The sequence below is a fragment of the Rhinolophus ferrumequinum genome, chromosome 5, assembly GCF_004115265.2.
Source record: "Rhinolophus ferrumequinum isolate MPI-CBG mRhiFer1 chromosome 5, mRhiFer1_v1.p, whole genome shotgun sequence".
Classification (NCBI taxonomy): domain Eukaryota; kingdom Metazoa; phylum Chordata; class Mammalia; order Chiroptera; family Rhinolophidae; genus Rhinolophus; species Rhinolophus ferrumequinum.
The window spans coordinates 12655136-12675562 of NC_046288.1; the positions used below are offsets into that span (position 1 = coordinate 12655136).

Below are 20427 nucleotides of genomic sequence, written 5' to 3' on the forward strand. Positions count from 1 at the left end.
GACCTGGGGGTCTTATACAACATAAGACTGCTTATATTATATAATATAAGACTAGCTGATGGTCCGGCTATCTCTTACTTTTGGAGAAACACAGTAGTTGCGCTGTTGTGGCTGCCTCCATGTCCTGAATGATTCAGACTTTAGGGAAAAGCCAGAAGTCGCACGGTGCCAGATCTTGTGAATAAGGTGCATGAAGACACAGTGTAATATTTTTATTTGACAGAAATTGCCGTCTACCAGAAGCGATGTATGACATGGAGCATTGTCATGATGGAGGATGATATACAGCACACTTTAAAACACACCTTCTCTCAACCGTAGCTCACACCCGACTGACTGCACTGAACCTGTTGAAACTTGTCACACACTGTTACTAAGGTTTGAGGCAACACTTCCTGTATTGATGATCCCTGTCTTTCCATTGGATGGCAGCAGCAGTCACCAGTATTTCTTCATCACAATGGAAAAGCTTCGTGTCACACATCGCTTCTGGTACCGCAATTTCTGTCAAATAAAAACATTATGGTGTGTCCTCATGCACCTTATTCACCGGATCTGGCACGGTGTGACTTTTGGCTCTGCCCCAAAGTCAAAATGACCATGAAAAGTAAAATGTTTGGAATTGGTTCAGGACATCGAGGCAGCCACAATAGCACAACTAAAGACACTCATGAAAGAGGACTTCCAGAAACGCTTCAGGAAGTGGCCAAGAATGATGAGATCAGTGTGTTCCAAGCAAGGGGGAGTATACTGAGGGGAATTAATGGCGATGTGTCTTTTACTGCAATAAATTCTTTTACATTTAAACATTCATTATGGTTTTTAATCACACCTTGTGTATCTTAAATTTACTTTGGTGCAGCAGTGAGTCTTACATTTGAGATACTTCAGTGGAATAAATTACCAAATCTTTAATATGAAACTACAGGTATAGGAACAATAGATTTCTAAAAGTCAGTGGCTTTTATTTCAATAACTTGTCACCAAAACAAACAAAAATAAAAGTAATGTACTTACGGATGAGTAGGATCTGGTGTTTGAACAGACTTACTGATGCCCAGTGCTAGTAAACCCTATGAAGGAAAAAGGTAAATAATCATTAGCAAGATGGGGAGTATAATGTGGTAAAAACCAATCTAGAGAGCACAATCTGACAATGACAAAGAAACAACATACGCATGTCCAACAGCCCAGCAATTCTGGTTTCTAATACTTACCTGAGATAAATAAAGATGAATCCAAAAGGGTTCAAAACACCATTGCTTGTAAAGATGAAAAATGTGAAAGCTACCTAAAAATCCATTATTGAGGAATGGCAAAACAAATGATGGTATAGCCAAACCACAAATTACTTCTACAATAGTTTAAAAGAATGGAGTTGAAATAGAGCTATCTGTGCTGACAGGCTAAAAGCTCCTAGACAAACCTAAGTGTAAGGGGGAAAAGAAAGTTTAGGAGTAGTATGTATAGCAGAACTTACGTTTTGTAGTTTTTGTAAACTACATACAATGTAAAACACAGGAAAAGGTCTAGAAGAATGTATACTCGTATTTAGCTATATTTATACCTCTGAGGAGGGAAGTAGGATTAGGGTGGTCTGTAATATCTGATTTTTCATACGAAGAATAATTTGTATAGCCGTAAAATAAGACTAAAAATTTTAAATGGTATATACTGTGTGTGGACACACATATTTCTAGTAAAACTGTAAAACTATGCATAGAAGTACACATATCAATGTATACAGAGCAGTGATTATCTGGGGTGAGGAAGGAGAGAATAAAGCTAGGGACTAATTATAACTAAGATTTCTTAAAAAAAAAAACTAAAGTAAATATGGCAAAAATGAAAGCACAGATTTTTAAGTTTTGATATTAAAAATCCTACCATAAATAAACAGAATATTTTAAGGTTTTTTTCCCTACTGGACTCCAAAGGGAAAAAGGGTTAAAACTACCTAAAAAACAGATGATGGCTTTTCAGTGAATTAAACTAAGAGATTGAGAGTAAATTAAGAACATATAATTTTTAGACCTGTTCATTAAAACTGAAATATTCATTAATCCACACTATATTTATGTGTATGTTTATAATGTTTATGAAATAGTAAACGAATTCAATTATTTTTAAAATCCTTAATTTTCAGATTTATTGGTACAATAAAGTGTGGGATATCATCAAGTATTTTATATATTGAATATAAACTGTATTTATTAGTTCTTCTTATAAAAATATCTCAGAGCCCCTAATTCTCTTTTTCCCCAGAGGTTAGGGTAGCATCAGTTATGTTTGATATGTGTTCTTCTAGACCTTTTTCTACTAATTTACAACACATGTATATGTGTGTGTATGCATATACATGCATATATACATATAAATGCATATATATACACATATACATATATGTGTTACATATATGTAACTTACATTTGTTTGGTTTACAGCGTTAATAAATATTCACATCTAATAGATAAGAAGCATTATTAATGCTCTCCCACGCATGATCATCTTTCACTTTTTTCTTTTTATTAGTTTAAGGTATACAAAACAACATGGTGATTAGACATTTATATAGCTCACAAATAACCCCAATAAGTCTATTACCCATCAGACATTGTACAGTTATTATATTATTGACTATATTCCCTACACTGTACTATATATCCCAATGACTATTTTTTAAATTATAGTTGACATTCAATATTATTTATATATTAGTTTCAAGTGTACAGCATAGTGGTTAGGTATCTATATAATTTATGAAGTGATCTCCCTAATAAGTCTAGTACTCATCTGACACTATAGTTTTTACAATGCCGTGTTTCTCTGAAAATAAGACCTAGCCGGACAATCAGCTCTAGTGCATCTTTTGGAGCAAAAATTAATATAAGACCCAGTCGTATTTTACTATAAGACCTGGTATAATATTATAATATAATGTAATATAATACCAGGTCTTGTATTAGTTTTTGCTCCTAAAGACGCATTAGAGCTGATTGTCTGGCTAGGTCTTATTTTCAGGGAAACACGGTAGTACTGACTATATTCCTTGTACTGTACTTTACATCCCTGACTCTTTTGTAACTACCAATTTGTACTTCTTAATCCCTTCACCTTTCCCACCCAGCCTCCCAACCCCCTTCCCACCTAGTAACCATCAGTTTGTTCTCTGTGTCTATGGGTCTGTTTCTGTTTTTTATGTTTATTTTGTTCTTTAGATTCCACATATGAGACCATTCATCTTTCACTGTTTTGATTTTCCTTCAGTATCATACTATCATTTGATTGCTTAAATGTTGCCTTGGAGTATCTTTCTAGTTGTTTTGTGTGTACGACCTGCTTATAGAAGACAGAGGACTGTGTTTTCTAAACACTTATCACATTACAAACTCAAGTGCTCAATAAATTCATATAAACTAATACTAAATAATATACCATGTATTATTTAGCAGAAAAGTTTTCCCAAATGAACCGCCAGAGAAATCATAAAACTAGTTATCCTTAGAGACCCAGGTCTAATTTAAATGTTGGAGGTGTTTTAGTCCCTCAAGAGACAAAGATAAAAATACTACTATGGCATTAAAATATTACAATGAATTAAATTTTAAAAATGTTATCATAGGTCTCAAAAGGACATGAGAAATGCAATTTCCATCTATTCAGGAAGACTCAGTTGAAATCTTTTTCATCAAAGCCTTTCTGACCACTCAAATCAAAATGACTCACCAAGGAGTTCTCAAAACACTTGCTATAACATGATCTCAGCTTTTATTTAACTCTATTGCTGTTCAATCTGTTACAAAAATTAATTTGTTTTTCTAGTTCCAAGACTAATATATGCTCATTGTAAAGAAATTCAAACAGTATAAGAGAGGGAGTCATTAAGAGTTTGGAGTATGTTTCAGACTGTCTTTACATACAACTATATGTAGTTTTTAATGTTGCTTTTGTATACAAAGACAGTACTAGATTTCAGAAGGAGGGTGTGTGTGCTTAAAAATATCACAATCTACATAGTATCTTTTTGTACTTTATTTTATAAAAATTTTCTAACGTACAGATAGGTAGACGGATAAAACAAACAAAAAAAGACCCGAAAGAACATTTTGATAAACCCAATTTATCCGTCACTCAGTTCTGACAATTGCAAACACATGACCACATCTTTTTTATCGAATCCATATGAATACTTTCAAATGAATTCCAAGCATCAGACCATCTGATTGTTAAATATTTTGGATGAATCTCTACAAAAACTGGTCTTTTAGAAAACAGTCACAAGACCATTATCATACTTTTAAAAATCAATACTAATTCCTTAGTATTATTAAATATCTACATAGTAATCACATTCCCATATATGAAAATTCTAAATTTTGAGCTAAAATTCAGACAATGAAATGCACAAATGTACAGTTGAGTTTTGAAAAATCCACACACCTGAAACATAAAATCACAGAACCTTTCCATTACCTCAAAAAGTTCTTTTGTGCCTCTTTTTAGTCAGTCCTCCCAATATCAGACACTACCATTTTTCTGAAATTTTTAACCAAAGATTAAAATTCTATTTAGAACTTCATATAAATGCAATCACACAGTAAGTACTCTTTGGTGTTCCGACCTTCTTTTATTCAGCATATTGTTGGAGATGCATATATACTTCTTACTGGATAAGTATTTCATTTTTTATTGTTACATAACAGTCCATTGTATGAGTATACTGTATCACAATTTGTTTCTCTCTTCCACTGCTGATGGACATTTGGGTTAATTCCAGATTTTTGTCCATTATAAGGTGTTATAAATATTCTTATGCAAGTCTTTGTACACATTCGTTCCCATTGCTCTTGGGTAAATACTTAGGAGTGAAATTGCTGAGTCATAAAATAGGCATATGTTTATAAGAAAGTGACAAACCTTTCCAAGAGTGGTTTAACATTTTACACTCCACCAGCAATGTCTGAGAAGTCTGGTTGCTCCACATCTTCAACATTTGGTTGTATTTTTAATTTTAGACACTATATTGGATATGTAGAGACGTGTTCTTGGGGTTTTAATATACATTTCCTGATGATTAATGGCGTTAAGCACTTTTTCACATGTCCATTGGCCACCATTCCGTATCTTTATTGAAGAAGTACCTGTACAGGAAGGTACTTCTTTATTGAAGAAGTATCGAGCCATTTAAAAAAAACTGGGTTGTCTTTCTAAACACTGAGTTGTAAAGTTCTTTCTTTATCTTGAATACCAGTCCTTTGTCAGATTATATGCTTTGTAAATATTTCCTCACAATCTGTGACTTGTCTTTTTCTTTCTTTTAAGATTTTATTGGGGAAGGGGAACAGGAGTTTATTGGGGAACAGTGTGTACTTCCAGGACTTTTTTCCAAGTCAAGTTGTTGTCCTTTCAGTCTTAGTTGTGGAGGGCGCAGCTCAGCTCCAGGTCCAGTTGCCGTTGCTAGTTGCAGGGGGCACAGCCCACCATCCCTTCCAGGAGTCGAACCGGCAACCTTGTGGTTGAGAGGACACACTCCAACCAATTGAGCCATCCGGGAGCTCAGCGGCAGCTCAGCTCAAGGTGCAGTGTTCAATCTTAGTTGCAGGGGGTGGAGGCCCACCATCCCTTGCAGGACTCGAGGAATTGAACCAGCAACCCTGTGTTTGAGAGTCCACTGGCCCACGTGGGAATCGAACCGGCAGCCTTCGGCGTTAGGAGCACGGAGCTCCAACCGCCTGAGCCACCGGGCTGGCCGCCTTTTTCTTAAGAATGTCTTTTAATAAGTTTTTAATTTTGATGAAGTGTAATTTGTAATTTTTTTTCTTTTATGATTTTATTTCTGTGTCCTGTTTAAGAAATCTCTGTCTACCCAAAGGTCTAGAAGCCATTCTCCTAGGTTTTCTTCTAGAATCCTCACAATTTTTGCTGTTACATTTGGGCCGATGACCCACCTCAAATTTGTATATGGTCTGGGGGAGAGGATCAAGGTCCTTTGTTTTTTTCCACAAGAATATCCAATTTTCCCAGCACCATTTGTTGAAGAGTGTTTCCTTTCTTTATTGAGTTGCTTTGGCGCTTTTGTCAAAAATCAATTGACCACGTAACTGTGATTCTGTTGCTGGATCCTCTATTCATTTCCATTGATGTTAATCCTTTGGGCAGTATCTCACTGTCTTAATTATTGTAGCTTTATGAAAATGTTTGAAGTACTCCAAACTGCTTTTTTTCCTTTTTCTTCAAGATTACTTTGAATACTCTGGGTTCTTTGCATTTCCATTTAATTTTAGAATTTATTCAATTTGTTGATTTCTATTTGAAAAGTCTGCTGGGGTAATGACTGGGGTTGTGGCAAATCCACAGATCAATTTAGGGAGTTCTGACATAGGAACACCATGTTATCCAATTCATGGACACAGTAACACATATCTCTCCATTTCTTTAGGTCTTCTTTAATTTCTCCCAGTCACATTTTAAGTTTTCAGTGTAAAGGTCTTACACATCTTTTGTTACAGTTACTATTTAGTATTATCTGGCATTATTGTAAACAGAATTAATTAAAAATTGCATTCTCCATTTGTTTGCTGACAGTAAAAATGCAACTGATTTTTGCACATTAGCTTTTTATACCTACTGAATGTTAAACTAACCCTATATTCCTAGAATAATACTCACCTGATTATGACATATTATCATTTTTATATATTTGCTAGATTCAATTAGATTATATTTTAAGGAGTTTTGCATCTATGTTCATGAGGGATACTGGTCTGTATTTTTCTTTCTTATAACATAATTTTAAGGTTTTGGTATCAGGGTTATGCTGTCCTTATTAGAGGAGCTGAAAAGCCTTTCTTCTCTATACTTAAAAGTCTGTGTATTATTGGTTTTATTTCTTCCTTAGATGTTTGATAGCATCCTCTTGATACTGTCCCATAAGTCACTGAGGCTCCCTTCATTTCTTTCAGTCGTTTTTGCTTAGTATGACTATTTTCGTCTACTATATATTAAAGTTCACTGATTGTTTTTCCAGTGTCTAATCTGCTGTTAACTCTATATAGTGAATTTTTCATATCAGATATATTTTCTAGCTCTACAAGCTCCATTTAGTTCTTTTTTTATATCTTCCATTTCTCTTGTTAAGATGTTCATGTTTTCCTTTCAACACATGAATGTAGTTGTAATAACCCTTTAACATCCTTGTCTGCTAATTCACACTTGTTCTTAGCCAAAAGGCCGAGAAGCGATTGTCTGCTAATTCTATCATGTGCCAATTGAGTCTGTTTCTATTGACTAATTTTTCTCCTAGTTAGAAGTCAAATTTTCTGCTTCTTGGCTGTCTAGTACGTTTTTGTTTGTTTGTTTGTTTGTTTGTTTTAATTAAATGCTGAACACTGTGAACAGTATACTGAGTGTCTGGATTTTGTTGTCTTCCTTATAGAGCGTGAGGCTTTGTTTTGGCAGGTTATCGAGTTACCTGCCGATCAGCTTTTAGAACATGTTAGGGGGGGTTTTAGAATAGCCTTGGCACCAACGATAATTTAGCCCTTTACTAAGTTTTGACCCTTCTATTGGCCAGGGTTATTGATGAGGACTCTATTTCAAATGGTCAGAACTTGATGTATCCCAGCCCTGAGTGAGTGCTCTAGGAATTACTCGGCTTAATGCTCCCTGCTGGTTCTTTGCCCAGACTCAAGGGGCTTTACCCTACACATACGTAACTTAACACTCAACAAAGCCTCAACTCAAGGAAAACCCTACGTAGACTTCCTTAGCTTTCTGTCTGCCTAGTTCCCTCCTCTGTGGAACTCTGCCTTGTTATTTCTAGCCTCCTCAGACTCATTAAACTCTAATTTCTGCTTTCTCAATTTAATAAGACCATTATCTCCACCCTGTTCCACTATTCCAAATGTGCTTCCAAGCAAAAAATCCAGAGAGATCATAGAGTTCAACTTACTGGTTTTCTTTCTCTCAGTGATCACGGTCTTGTACGGCTATATCCAATGTTTGAAAACATTGTTTCATATAGTTTGTCTAGTTTTTTAGTTTTTACAGCAAAAGACTAAGTCTGGTCTCCGTTAGTCCATGGTGGCTAGAAACAGAAGTTCTTTACATAATGTTTTGCAATTTGATTTTTTTTTTACTCAAATTAACATGTTATTATTCCAGATCAGTACATAGTTATATTTGTCACATTCTCTTAAACCCCTGAAAAGTATTTCAGAGTACAGACACTGAAAAACTGTCTTCAATGTTTTAAATAACAATTAATAAGGAAACTAATCACCTGTACATATCTCCTTGTCCATATGTACAAACATTTTTGCATTTTCACCTTCTTAAGTTCTGAGAAGCTGTCAATAAAATGCATTATGTGTCTTCCCACCCCCTCTCCACTCCATAACCGACTGGGAAAATCTTTTATTGATAGTATTAAGTATTTACTCTGTACAATTTTAATTCAAGGGGAAGATTTATTAGTATTGATAGCAAATGTTTTACTTCTTTCCTTACTTTTGCAAAGGGTTTTAATCCATTTGTCAATGAGTTAGGCAAGTTCTCAGGTTTAATTTTTAATTAAGACTGTTCTCTACTCCTTACAATTTTATTTTTAACCTTGTCTTAAATATTCTTCTTGAATCTATCATCTTTTACTGTAAGCTCTCCCAAATTTGTTCTTACATAACAGTAGTATAAAAAAATAAATACTGAAAAGGCGTTCTCTTAATACACCCCATTCTTTAAAATGTGAAATAGCGCACAGCTATGTGGGCACATCGGAAGCTGAAGTGGCAACACTGATGTCCCGATCCCGCGGGGCAGAGGGTGGGGCTGGGGGCACCACAGTGACAGCCCCAGGGCTGACTGCTGTGGCCGGGGAATGGGGGTCCCCGGCGTGGTGGCCCCGTGGGGCTGGCTGGGGCATCACTGCGCCCCTCGACCCCGAAATGGCACTGCTGGAGGAACACCAGCTGAAGCCATTCACCACGGACAAGCGGATGGAAACCGGGCGCTTCCTTGAGGCAGTGTCCCACCTGCTGTCCTTCTTCTATTGCCCCAGGCCCCCAATGTTTACTCCCATCAAGACGGATGTGGCAACATCACAAAAATCAAAGCTGCGTATGACACCGACCCGGCCAAGTTCTGGACCCTGCGGAACATCCCACAGGTAGAGAAGGAAATGTATGGAGCAGAGTGGCCCAAGGTGGGGGCCACCTGGCACTGATGTGGCTGAACACAGGCCTCCGCTTCATCCAGGTCTTGCTCCAGAGCATCTGTGATGCGGAGCGGGACGAGAATCACCCCAACCACATCCGCGACAACGCCACCAAGGCCTACGAGACCACCCTCAGAAGTACTATGGCTGGACGTGCAGAAGATCTTCGGGGCAGCGCGGCACGCGGCACCCAATAACTTCCTGAAGGCGCTCTCTAAGGGCCAGAACGTGACAGGAGTGCCTGGAAGATCCGCCTCTTCCTGGTCAACTACACGGCCACCACCACCGTCATCCATGAGATGTACACCAATTTGAACGCCGAGCTCAACTACAAGGTGTAGGAGTACCCAGTGGTGGGCACGCCCAGGCCAACCGCCCCGACATGCGGCCACTTCCAGAAACAGACAAACCTGAATCACGGTGAATCAAGCTGGCAACACCCCACACACAAACACACCAGAGCGGCCCAGAGTCTCACCAGGGTCTGCAGGAATCGATTTCAGTGTTTTAAAAGTCATTTTTGGGGTCTATCCTAACGGAGCAATAAACAATGATCCCACTTCCGAATCGCCTCTGAATTTAACAACAGCACAGACTGGCTTCATTTCAGTGCGGTAAAAATCAATGCTGTTAATAAATCAACTCCTAGGGTTTTTTTGTCCCCCTTGCCCCCACGTGGAGCATGACTCTCGGGGAGCCATGTCATCCACCTCTCTTTAAAAATAAGCACTGTGTCCTGAGGATCTGGCTCAGTGATGTCTTGCGTATTTTAAGTACCAGAGGAGTCTGATTTTAAATTTTTTAAAAAAGCAATCTGGTGTGTGTTCTCATGTGGTGCACTGCCAGCCTGACAGCATTAGCACTACAGAGCCTGCTCTTTCTTACTGTCTTTTCCCAGTTTGTTTTGTTTTGTAGCTGAAAACAACCAGCAAGCCTCTGATGACCATGACCAAGGGGATTTTGTTTTAAAGCTATCAGGCACAAATAATTGACCAGAGATGACGAGTGTATTTGAATTCTTCTGCATAGTTATTTTCTTCAGGGACAGCTTTTCCAACCTAAGAAACTACCTATCATGTGTATTTTCTCAAGAGGGAGACAATAAATCCTTCTAGAGGCTGAGACTGATGGAAACACCTAACTGCCTTAATTGTCCTTCCCGGTGCTAAAAAGAGCTGTATTTTTTAAAGTGTTGGGGTGAACAGAGGAACCCCCAAAGAAATGATGTGTGTTAAAAACCCAATGAGAAACAACTGGTGATTTCTAAGCAGAAACAAAATAATTCTTAATAAATAAATCTCTATTTTATAGGAATCAAAAAAATGTGAAATAACACAAGTAGAAATTCTTACTGTGTTGTTTAAAAAGGCTTAGGCTTGTAGTATACAAAATTTTAATCAAAGAAGATATTTTAATTTTATAAAAATCTTCATTTGCAAATTCAGGAAAGGAATTCAAAATACTATTCTAATGTGAAAATTGTTTTAATCAATCACATGTGTCTAGTTTGTATCATTATTCAAAAAACTTAAATTCACAGTCATAAGAACTCATATTCAGAGATCAAATTTCCACCTAATGTAAGAATCTCTTCTACAAAAGCTTCTGCCCAAACACTTAGTGACTGATAATCTTATACTTCATATTCCACTGCTGGAAGTTCTTAAAGCCTAACAACCTGCTTTAAAATACTATGATCATAGTTCTATGTACTTCATCATTCAAAAGTAAAACATTTTTTTTCTTCCACATGCCAACTATAGGAATTATTCAGTTTTTAAACAGTCTCACTTTTAGATTAAAATTAGTAAGAAAAAAGCTTTTACCCCTCACCTGATTACAAGTATCAGATAAAGAGTGTATAGCTTCGGAGAACATACTTGCTGAACCCGTATAAATCCAAGCAAGAAATTTAAAGAAGCAATTTAATCCATTGCTAGGAGAGAAAGAGAAAACAATTTAGCATTGGTTTGGACAAAAGTTTCCACCAAAAGCTTATTTAATTGACCATATATACCTATATATTAGATTCTGTTCAAACTAAATTAAAAAGAATCCCTAGCCTTCAAGAACTTATGTTTTAGGTAAAAAAAAAAAAAAAAGAGTACAAATTTGAAAAATACAGATTATGGCATCATTAAATACTCAAATGAAGAGGCATGATGTATGTAAGTAAATTAAGTGCATTTTGTGAATTGATGAGAAATTCATTTGGACAAAATGAAATTAGAAAGGAAATTACATGTCTTAGGTAGGTAAAAGAAGATCTGTTCGTGATATTGTCCAGTAGACCAGTGTGAAAGGCAAGACTTTGGTGAAAGTCTGTTTACTGAAATAGGCAGATGCCAGAGGTGAAGACAAATCTAGACCAAGCAGTCTCTGGGTCATACTAGAAGACCATCGATGCTGAAATAAATATGATTAGCTCTGAGCGAGCCAGTTGCTCTGATTCCAACAGTAATGACTAGTATAATTTATCTCAAGCACTGTGTTTTACCATGTTTCATAACTCTATTATATAAATATTAACAAATATTAACATCCTCATTTTGTAAATGAGAAAACTGTACATCCCTTTCTAGCTACCCTTTTTCCCCTCTCTTCCATTTCAGATGTCTTGAGTGAAATCCTACCTGCTCTTGCTGTCTGTTTTCCTCACTTTGTACTGTCTTCAATACTCTAAACAATGGCTCCTACCTCCAATACCTCATTAGATTGTTCTTATCAATACCACCAATCGTTTCTTGCTATTAAGTTCCTAGAAATATTTTAATATTTCCCTTAATCTCACAGAAGCATTTGCCACTATTTTCTTAAAACACTGGCTTTCCTTGGCTTCCACTGATACTCTTAGTTTTCTTCCTACCTTCCTCCTTATTTTTCCTCAGTCTCCTTTGCAGGCTCCTTTTCTTCCACCCATTTCTTCAATGTTAGCATTCTTCCAGGTTTTTTCCTGAGGGCTTTCTCTTCCTCACACTATATACATTCTCCACATGATCTTAACTATGCCTCTGGCTTTAATTACCATCTGTACACTAATAACTCTCAGCATTAAATCTCTACTCCAGATCTCCCTCCTGAGCTTCAGATCAATATATAGTAACAATAAGTATGAAGGACATGTTATGTACCAGGTACTATACTAAGCAGCTTACATAAATTCCACACATTCCTCTGATGAAGAAAACTTTTAATTGCTAACCCCAGTTTTACTGACAGAAACAATTAATCCTGTTGACCAACTCCACTTGGGTGCCTATAGGAAACTCAAAATCAAAAATGAACTCATCATTCCCTTTGTTCCCACCCTGCCGTTCCTTTGAGTGTTCCTTCTCTCAACGATGGTACAGTATCTATCCAATTGTCCAGTAACCTAGGCAAATCCTTTTCCATACTTCCTAAATACTTGTTGAACCTAATGTGTCTCTCCATCCCTACCACCACTGTCCTACGTTACTGCATCACCCTCTGTTTTCTGTATTATTACAAATGACTTCCTCTAGTCTAGTGCCCCTCCAATCCTTGAAGGTAAGAATTTTATATTTCTAGACCCTATCACAATTCCTGAGACATGTAATATGTATATTTTGGAAATAAAAGAACAAACTAATGAATCATGGAATTAATGCATTTAAACATTTTAAAATAAATTATTCAAAAAAACGGATAAAAGGTAAACGAAACAACAGGAATCAAGACGACAGAGGGAAAAAGATGGCAAAAACATCAATTATGTTCTATGAAAGTAAGTGGGAGAAAAATAAGAGTGCAGATACACTTCAGTAGCTATAACCCAGCATGATTTAATTAAGCTAAAAATAACCTTGACTAATTCAACTTTTAAAAAAAGACTTCTATCAACTTCAATGAAAATAAGACAGAATTTTCAGATAGCAACTGTTCTTAGATCTTAACGGTATCAAAAATATGTATATACAACACTAGCATGGGTATCCATATGGCTTCTTCCTCCCATCAATTTACTGACAAAAACAACTTCCTCCTAAAACAATAAAGATCTCTCTTTATTAGATACCAAGCAATAAATGCATATATTCCAGAATATACACATAAAATAATGTATTTCTATTTTTAAAGGTTTCTTTTTCAGTACTTACATGCAAATAGCAACCATCACCACTTTTCCTGGCCCCTTAAGAAAAACTGATGTCATTCTGGAACGTGGCTATAAAAAAAACAAACAAACAAAAAACTTTAATCTCTGAAATTTCCCAGAGAAGCATTTTAACACTTATAAGTGACTCTAACACACCAGAAAATATCTCCTCTATCAATACCTCCAAACAACTAGGTTTACTTATTTAATTCTTTTTCTCCAGAATTTCCTCAATAAGTGGGAAGATGGAAATTCAAAGTGCATCTGGGTCTTTTTCCAGAGCCTTAATTGTTTATTTTGTTTCCTTGTAATTCATCTCCTCCTTACTTCCAGAAAGGATATGAGTTGGTTACATAAAAACCAGGGATAAAGTGATAAAAACGTATTGAATTATAATCGACTCAAATTTTTCCATTCCTTCAGTAACGTCTTAACTTTTAAACAAGGAACAACCAAAGCCAACAAGTTTACTGCTCTAATTTAACTTCTGACTGTTCTCTAAAGATCAAAGACCTCAAGTGATAATCATGTGTTTAATTCCAAAACAGACCAAAACAGAAGGAAATAAAATAAGTAGAGAAACAAATACAGGGGAAATATTTTTCTTGAGTTAAATGTTCTTTTGCTGTTCCTTGAATATATATTTTCTGTTCTCCCGCTCTTTCCTCTCCCTGGAATGCTAGCATCTTTCACTGCAATCTGTCCAAGTTTTACCCATCCTCTTCCACGTCTGGCTGAGTGCCACCTTTGTATGTAAAGCCTTCCCTGGTCCCCCACTGAGAATACTCACTCTGCTACACATTTAGTCTTGCACTTTACATTTCTATTAAAGCATATTGTGCCTTATGTTATTTATCAAGAAATATTTATCATGCAGCTACTCTATGCCTGGCAAAGCTCTAGATGCTGAGGTATGCTGAGGCAAGACAGTAAATAAAACAGTCCCTACATTGAGTCTAGTACAGAAGATAGATGACAAATCCATAAACAAATTCATAATGTCAGATAGTGATAAATATAATAAAGTAACACAGAAAACTGAGAGAATAATGCAGGGCAGATGTATGGTGTAAAGGATTATTTTAGCTAGAGTAGTCAGGGAAAGCGTGCAATGATGAGAAGGAGGCAACCATGAAAAAATCGGGAAGAATGTTTCAGGCAGAATATATATATAAAGCATTCAAAACTCTGAAACAGAAATAAGTTTGGTGTGTGGAAAGGACAAATTAAGGCCACTGAGGCGAAAGCACAGACAGCAGGGAAAATGGTAGGAGTTGAGGCCAGAAATTAAGGCAGGGGCCATGTTCCACAGGACTTTGTAGACTCTGGTAAGGAGTATAAATTTTATTTCAATGGCAAAAAGAAGCCACTGGATGATTTTAAGCAGATCCTTGACACAGTGTGATTTGTGTTTGAAAAAGATGAGCTCAATTAGGAGGGTAGTCAAGGTAAGAGATGGTGATGGTTTAGACTAAGGTTTCAATAAGGGACATGGTGAGAAGCCGTCATACTAGGTATCTGTTTGAAGAAAATGTCGGTGAGATTTGCTAATGGATTTCAATGAAAAAAGGGCCTATAGTAAATCTCTAACATTTAAAGGGTGAGGAAAAAAGCCGGGTCTTTTACAAAGGCGACAGATGAGGAGGAAGAATTAACGAAGAAAGAGAAAAATTAGAACAAAGTTTGTCTTGGGCTTCTACAGAACAAGGGATTCCAAGAAAAAGGAATACTTGGTACTGGTGGCGGGCAATTGACTTCCTTATTGTAAACTATAAATGCTAACCATTGCTCTAGATTTCTGAGTTCTACTGTTTACTGATAAACACAAAACAGAGTGTGTGTGTTTTATTATGAGAATATGCCATATCCTTAGGTTGAGTAGAGAAAACAAATTCAATGAAATTATTATAGGAACAGCAGGAAATGAGTATCAAATAAATGAAAACATGAGGCTTAAAGTAGAAGACGGAAAACATTTCTTTAGAAAAAAGGTCTGAGAAGTTATAGGATAAACAAGACAGATAGGGGAGAGAAACGAGATCTTTAAAACCAGAATAGAATGTCTTAATAAGAAAAAGGATTCACTGAGCTCAAACTGCTCTGATAAAGGCTGTAGAAAAGGGGAAAATATGTTGGTGGTAACTAAGTCAGAAATAGTGAAAGGTCCAAGGAAATCTAGAAGAAAGAGAAGCAAAATCTGGAAAAGCGAGAGAGCCACAAGGAGAGGAGATTCACAACCCTCTAGGGAAAGCATCCTGTTACAGCCACCCATAAATTCCACAATAAAAGCAACTAGAGAACTACCCCTTAAAGTCAGAATGCCCAACATGTTACTAATTAACGAAACTGGACAATGAGCGTATCAAATATCTACTTTTTCTATTTTTGTATATATTTGAAAATTTTCACAATGAACAAGTTTTTTTAGTACTGGAACAAAAATAGAAAATTTGCAGAGATTTCTGAGGACTACTGGGAAAATGAGCATAAACTACTCAAAGCACTACTGGTATATTTCAAAGTGATACCATCATTGCAAGTATAGATAAATGTACTTCCAATGCTCTGAAGAACTATCCCAAGAAATTCACAGCATTAAGATTCTAAGGGAAGGCAAAGTGAAGTGGAAATGTATTAAAGGGCAATGAGAAATCAGGTGATGGTGGGCTGGATGTCGTTCTGATGAGAGAAGGATTTTGGCAGAACATAGTTCATGTATCTCACTATTGAAGTTCAAACAAGACAAAGAAAAATATAACAGAAGAACAAGTGTCTAAGTCCAAAAGGAAAAAAGAAATAAAAATAAAGAAGGCATTTAATTCCAGTGAACAGGACTAGCCCCACATATTTTAGAGAAGGAAAGCAACCATTTTTAGTAGGAGAGCAAGTGTTCCTAAAAGCAATATGGGAACAGTAGAGGAAAATTAAAAACTAAAGTCCCATCCCACTACTACAAAAAAGGGTGTACTAGAAAGAAATTCTATTCAAAACCTGGAACTTTTCAAGGCTGACGAGTATTAATCTACAAAAGGCCTCTAGTGACACAGATTTCAAAAGCCATAGGTACTATTCAAAAATCTGGTGAGGATGATCCTTCATGTGAAAGACATACAAGGCCAGGAAGGCATAAATCTTCCCAAAAGGCAGGACTCACCAGCCTAACGTATATCATAGCAAGATGCAGTGGCAGCAGCTGACACAGTACAGAAGTAAAAATGCTGGTTCACAAGACATACGAAGTCTCTCCCACTGAAGAGAATGTAGCACTTGGGTGCCAGAAACACAAGGCTCAAAGAGGAAATGGAAATGAAGAAGTTCTAAATATAACGAATGGGAAAGAAAAGCATTTCAAATAAGAGGACCAGGCTTGTCATCACTGACAATTTTTAAATTTTGCAAGAAGGGAGCAATGTCTCAAATATAACTCAGAAGGAGGGAAACAATTTGCACAGTTAGCCTCGTCTCCAAGTATGACACTCACTTCTTGGTTGGACATACCTCCCAGCTAAGTTTAAATGCAAAGTTGACTCTGGGTATGACTACTTAGCATCTTGGTGTTTGGTGCTGATGACTTTGCTAAGAGCCATTTCAGTGGAGTGGTAGGGACGAAAGCCCAACTGAAGAGAATTCAGGAGAGAATAAGAGGTGAGAGAGTAAAGATGAACTTTCTCTACTGGTCCCAACATTAATTTCTAGTAGGAAGGAAAACAGAGTATTCTGGCACACATGTAAGTAAGTAGTTACTAAATTTGGTGATGGGAAGTGAAGTACTTTAAATCAGGTTACATCTCTTTTATCAGATTACATCTATTTTTTTTCAATGAAATATGAAACAAAGTCATCAGCTAAAGAGTAGAGAGTGAGGCTATAGGAAGTTTGGGAAGAGAGGAAAAGATATACAATAGCTATCTCAGAGTGGGAAAATGAATGTACCACGGAAGTTTCTAAGAATGTTAAATAATAGGACTGAACTTCTGGGGTACAAGCAGAAAACTGGCAGTTTAAATGTTTAACCGGGTTATGAGTAGGAGAGAGGATAAAGGAAATGAAAGGTGGATATGAGAGAGCTAAATCTCGCTAAAAACTTAAGAAAATAAAGTCTTCCCCCTCATCTATATCTATACACTTATGGTTTACAACAGGTCTGAATTTAAAGAAAACTTAAGTCCCAATTTTTAAAATTTCAAATAAATCAGAAGCAAACAGACCATAGTTCAGTAAATTACACTATGTTCAAGAAAATCTTGAATTAGGATCACAGACATGCTAGAATTTCACAGTGGACTGACACTGTGATTTCACCGTGCAACACAGGCAAAACATTATCAGAAAGATATTCTTACCTTGGTGTTTCCCAGGAAGTCTCTATATTCTCTTAATATTTTTTGGTTTCTAAATAGCCCTATAAGAATTATAAAACACATTTAGCACATACATATTCTTATTTGTCACATTTTAGACTAATACAATTATTCTCTTTAAGACAATTATTCTCTTTAAATATATTCTATTAAGCACCAGCAAAAATAATCAGGTTATAAAAAATCTGGATTTGCAATCCAATTAAAAAATGGGCAAGGGACTTGAATAAACCTTTTTCCAAAGATAATATACAAATGGCCAACAAGCCATGAAAGGATGCCCGTATCAGTAATCATCAGAGAAATGCAAATCAAAACCACAATGAGGTATCACCTCACACCTATTAGAGTGGCTGCTATCCAAAAACATAAGTAACAAGTGTTCATGAGGATGTGAAGAAATTGGAAACCTTGTGCACTGCTGGTGGAATTATAAAGTGGTACAACTGCCATGGAAAAACATTATGGAGGTTCCTGAAAAAATCAAAAACTCCCATGTGATCTAGCAATCCCACTTGTAGGTATATAGCAGAAAAAAGAAAAAAGAAAAAGAAAAAGAAAGCAGCATCTCAAAGAAATATTTACACACTTATGTTCATGGCAGCACTATTCACAATAACCAGGAAGTGAAAGCAACCAAAATGTCCAAGGATGGGTGAATGGATAAACAATATGTGGTATATAAATCAATGAAATATTATTCAGACTTAAAAAGTAAATCCTGTCACATAAACCTTGAGAACATTATGCTAAGAAAACAACTCAGTCAAAAAGACAAATGCTGTATCATCCTATTTATAAGAGGTATCTATAGTAATCAAATTCATAGAAACATTAAGTAGAACAGTGGCTACCAGGGGTTGGCGGGGGGGAAAAGGGAAGTTGTTTAAAGGGTATAGTTTCAGTTTTGTAAGATGAAAAAGTTCTAGAAAATAAAAATTTCTGGAGATCTGTTTCATAACAATGTGAATATACTTAACAGCTCTGAACTGTACACTTAAAAATTGTTAAAATGATAAATTTTATGTTTCATTTTTTACCACAATAAAAAAAAAGATGGGGAGAAATCTGGATTTGCAATGAGATAAAAGGCAATTTGATAAGATGCTCTCCTCAAAAGTATCTAAAAAATATGATTTAAGCTTGATATAAGAACCAATTCTTCATTTTTAACTCAAAGCTTTAAAATACTGGAAGAAATATTTTTCCCTGTTACTGTGCTTCCCGAAATTTGTTACTTTAAATATTGCCATTAATGTTAATATATGTACAAAGCTATTCATGGTATCATTATTTTCACAGCAGAAGACTGGAAATGACCTATGGGGAAAATGACTGAATAAACTATGGTATACCCCCCAAAATGGAGTATTATAAAAGGAACAAAGAAATGTCTCTATTTACTGCTAGGGAATGCTTCCCGGGACATATTGTCAGGTAAAAAAAGCATGGACAAAAAGTATATATAGTATGTCTTGTTTATGAAAGAGGGAGCAGGAGAGGATTAATACCGTAATGTATGATACTTTATTATATATTTTTTATTACATATTTTTAAATGGAAAACATAACCCCCAAACTTTTTTAAACGGTTACCTATGCGATAGAGAGGGAATAGAGTGGAGATGACAGGAATGAAGCTAAATTTCTCTTAAGTATTTTGTCTCCAAGATGTGACTTTGGAATCATGTAAATGTTTTAAAAATTGTAAAATAAAAATAGATCAAGGGCCGACCCGGTGGCTCAGGCGGTTAGAACTCCGAAGGCTGCCAGTTCGATTCCCACATGGGCCAGTGGGCTCTCAACCACAAGGTTGCCAGTTCAATTCCTCGAGTCCCACAAGGGATGGTGGGCAGCGCCCCCTGCAACTAAAGATTGAACACGGCACCTTTAGCTGAGCTGCCACTGAGCTCCCAGATGGCTCAGTTGGTTGGAGCGCATCCTCTCAACCACAAGGTTGCCGGTCCGATTCCTCGAGTCCCACAAGGGATGGTGGGCTGCGCCCACTGCAACTAGTATCAGCAACTGGACCTAGAGTTGATCTGTGCCCTCCAAAACTAAGACTGAAAGGACAACAACTTGAAGCTGAACGGCACCCTCCACAACTAAGATTGAAAGGACAACAACTTGACTTGGAAAAAAGTCCTGGAAGTACACACTGTTCCCCAGTAAAGTCCTGTTCCCCTTCCCCAATAAAATCTTTAAAAAAAAACCAAAAAACAAAAACAAAACAAAAAAAATAGACCAAAATTGTTTCTAAAAATCCAAAGCAAAAATGAAATAAATAAACCTCATTTTATATCTATTTGATGGTTTATCCAGAGAGAAATTTCAAGTGACTTTAAAAGGCAAAGTTGACTATACATCACTAGTGGGATACATACTAAAGATAAAAAGAAAAGCAAAGAAATCTTAACTCATTCTGATAGCGATAATATTGATACTGTTATTTTGACACTACACTGTATTCTCTCCATACGTGTACACACATAAGAATAAAACAAAAATGTAATTATGTTAACAGATTAAGACATTAAGATTTTCAGTGTAAGATATAAAAACCGAAAAAAGAAAAAAAGAAAAAAAGAACAGTAAGTTTATCAGAATAACCTATGTATTTTCTCTTAAGAAAAAAAATACTTCCTAGCCATGTCCACTGAAAAGACCTTAAAAGTATGTCAACCTATTAAAAATGAGTACCTCTAATGCTCAGAGTGTGGTCTCTCATTTTTATTTCC

At 36.2% G+C, this 20427-nt stretch overlaps 1 protein-coding gene and 1 pseudogene across 1 annotated transcript in view; one reads left to right on the forward strand and one right to left on the reverse strand.

Annotated features, from left to right (window-relative positions):
• The window catches only part of SLC30A9 (solute carrier family 30 member 9), a 71313-nt gene that overhangs the window by 22038 nt on the left and 28848 nt on the right, over positions 1-20427 (reverse strand). The window contains exons 7-10 of the mRNA XM_033106292.1: positions 17672-17730; positions 13330-13397; positions 11045-11147; positions 1018-1073 (exon numbers count right to left, since the gene is read on the reverse strand). Coding sequence (XP_032962183.1) covers positions 1018-1073; positions 11045-11147; positions 13330-13397; positions 17672-17730 — 286 coding nt within the window. The remainder of the gene's footprint in view (positions 1-1017; positions 1074-11044; positions 11148-13329; positions 13398-17671; positions 17731-20427) is intronic.
• On the forward strand, positions 8562-10181 carry LOC117022304 (glycolipid transfer protein-like; annotated as a pseudogene).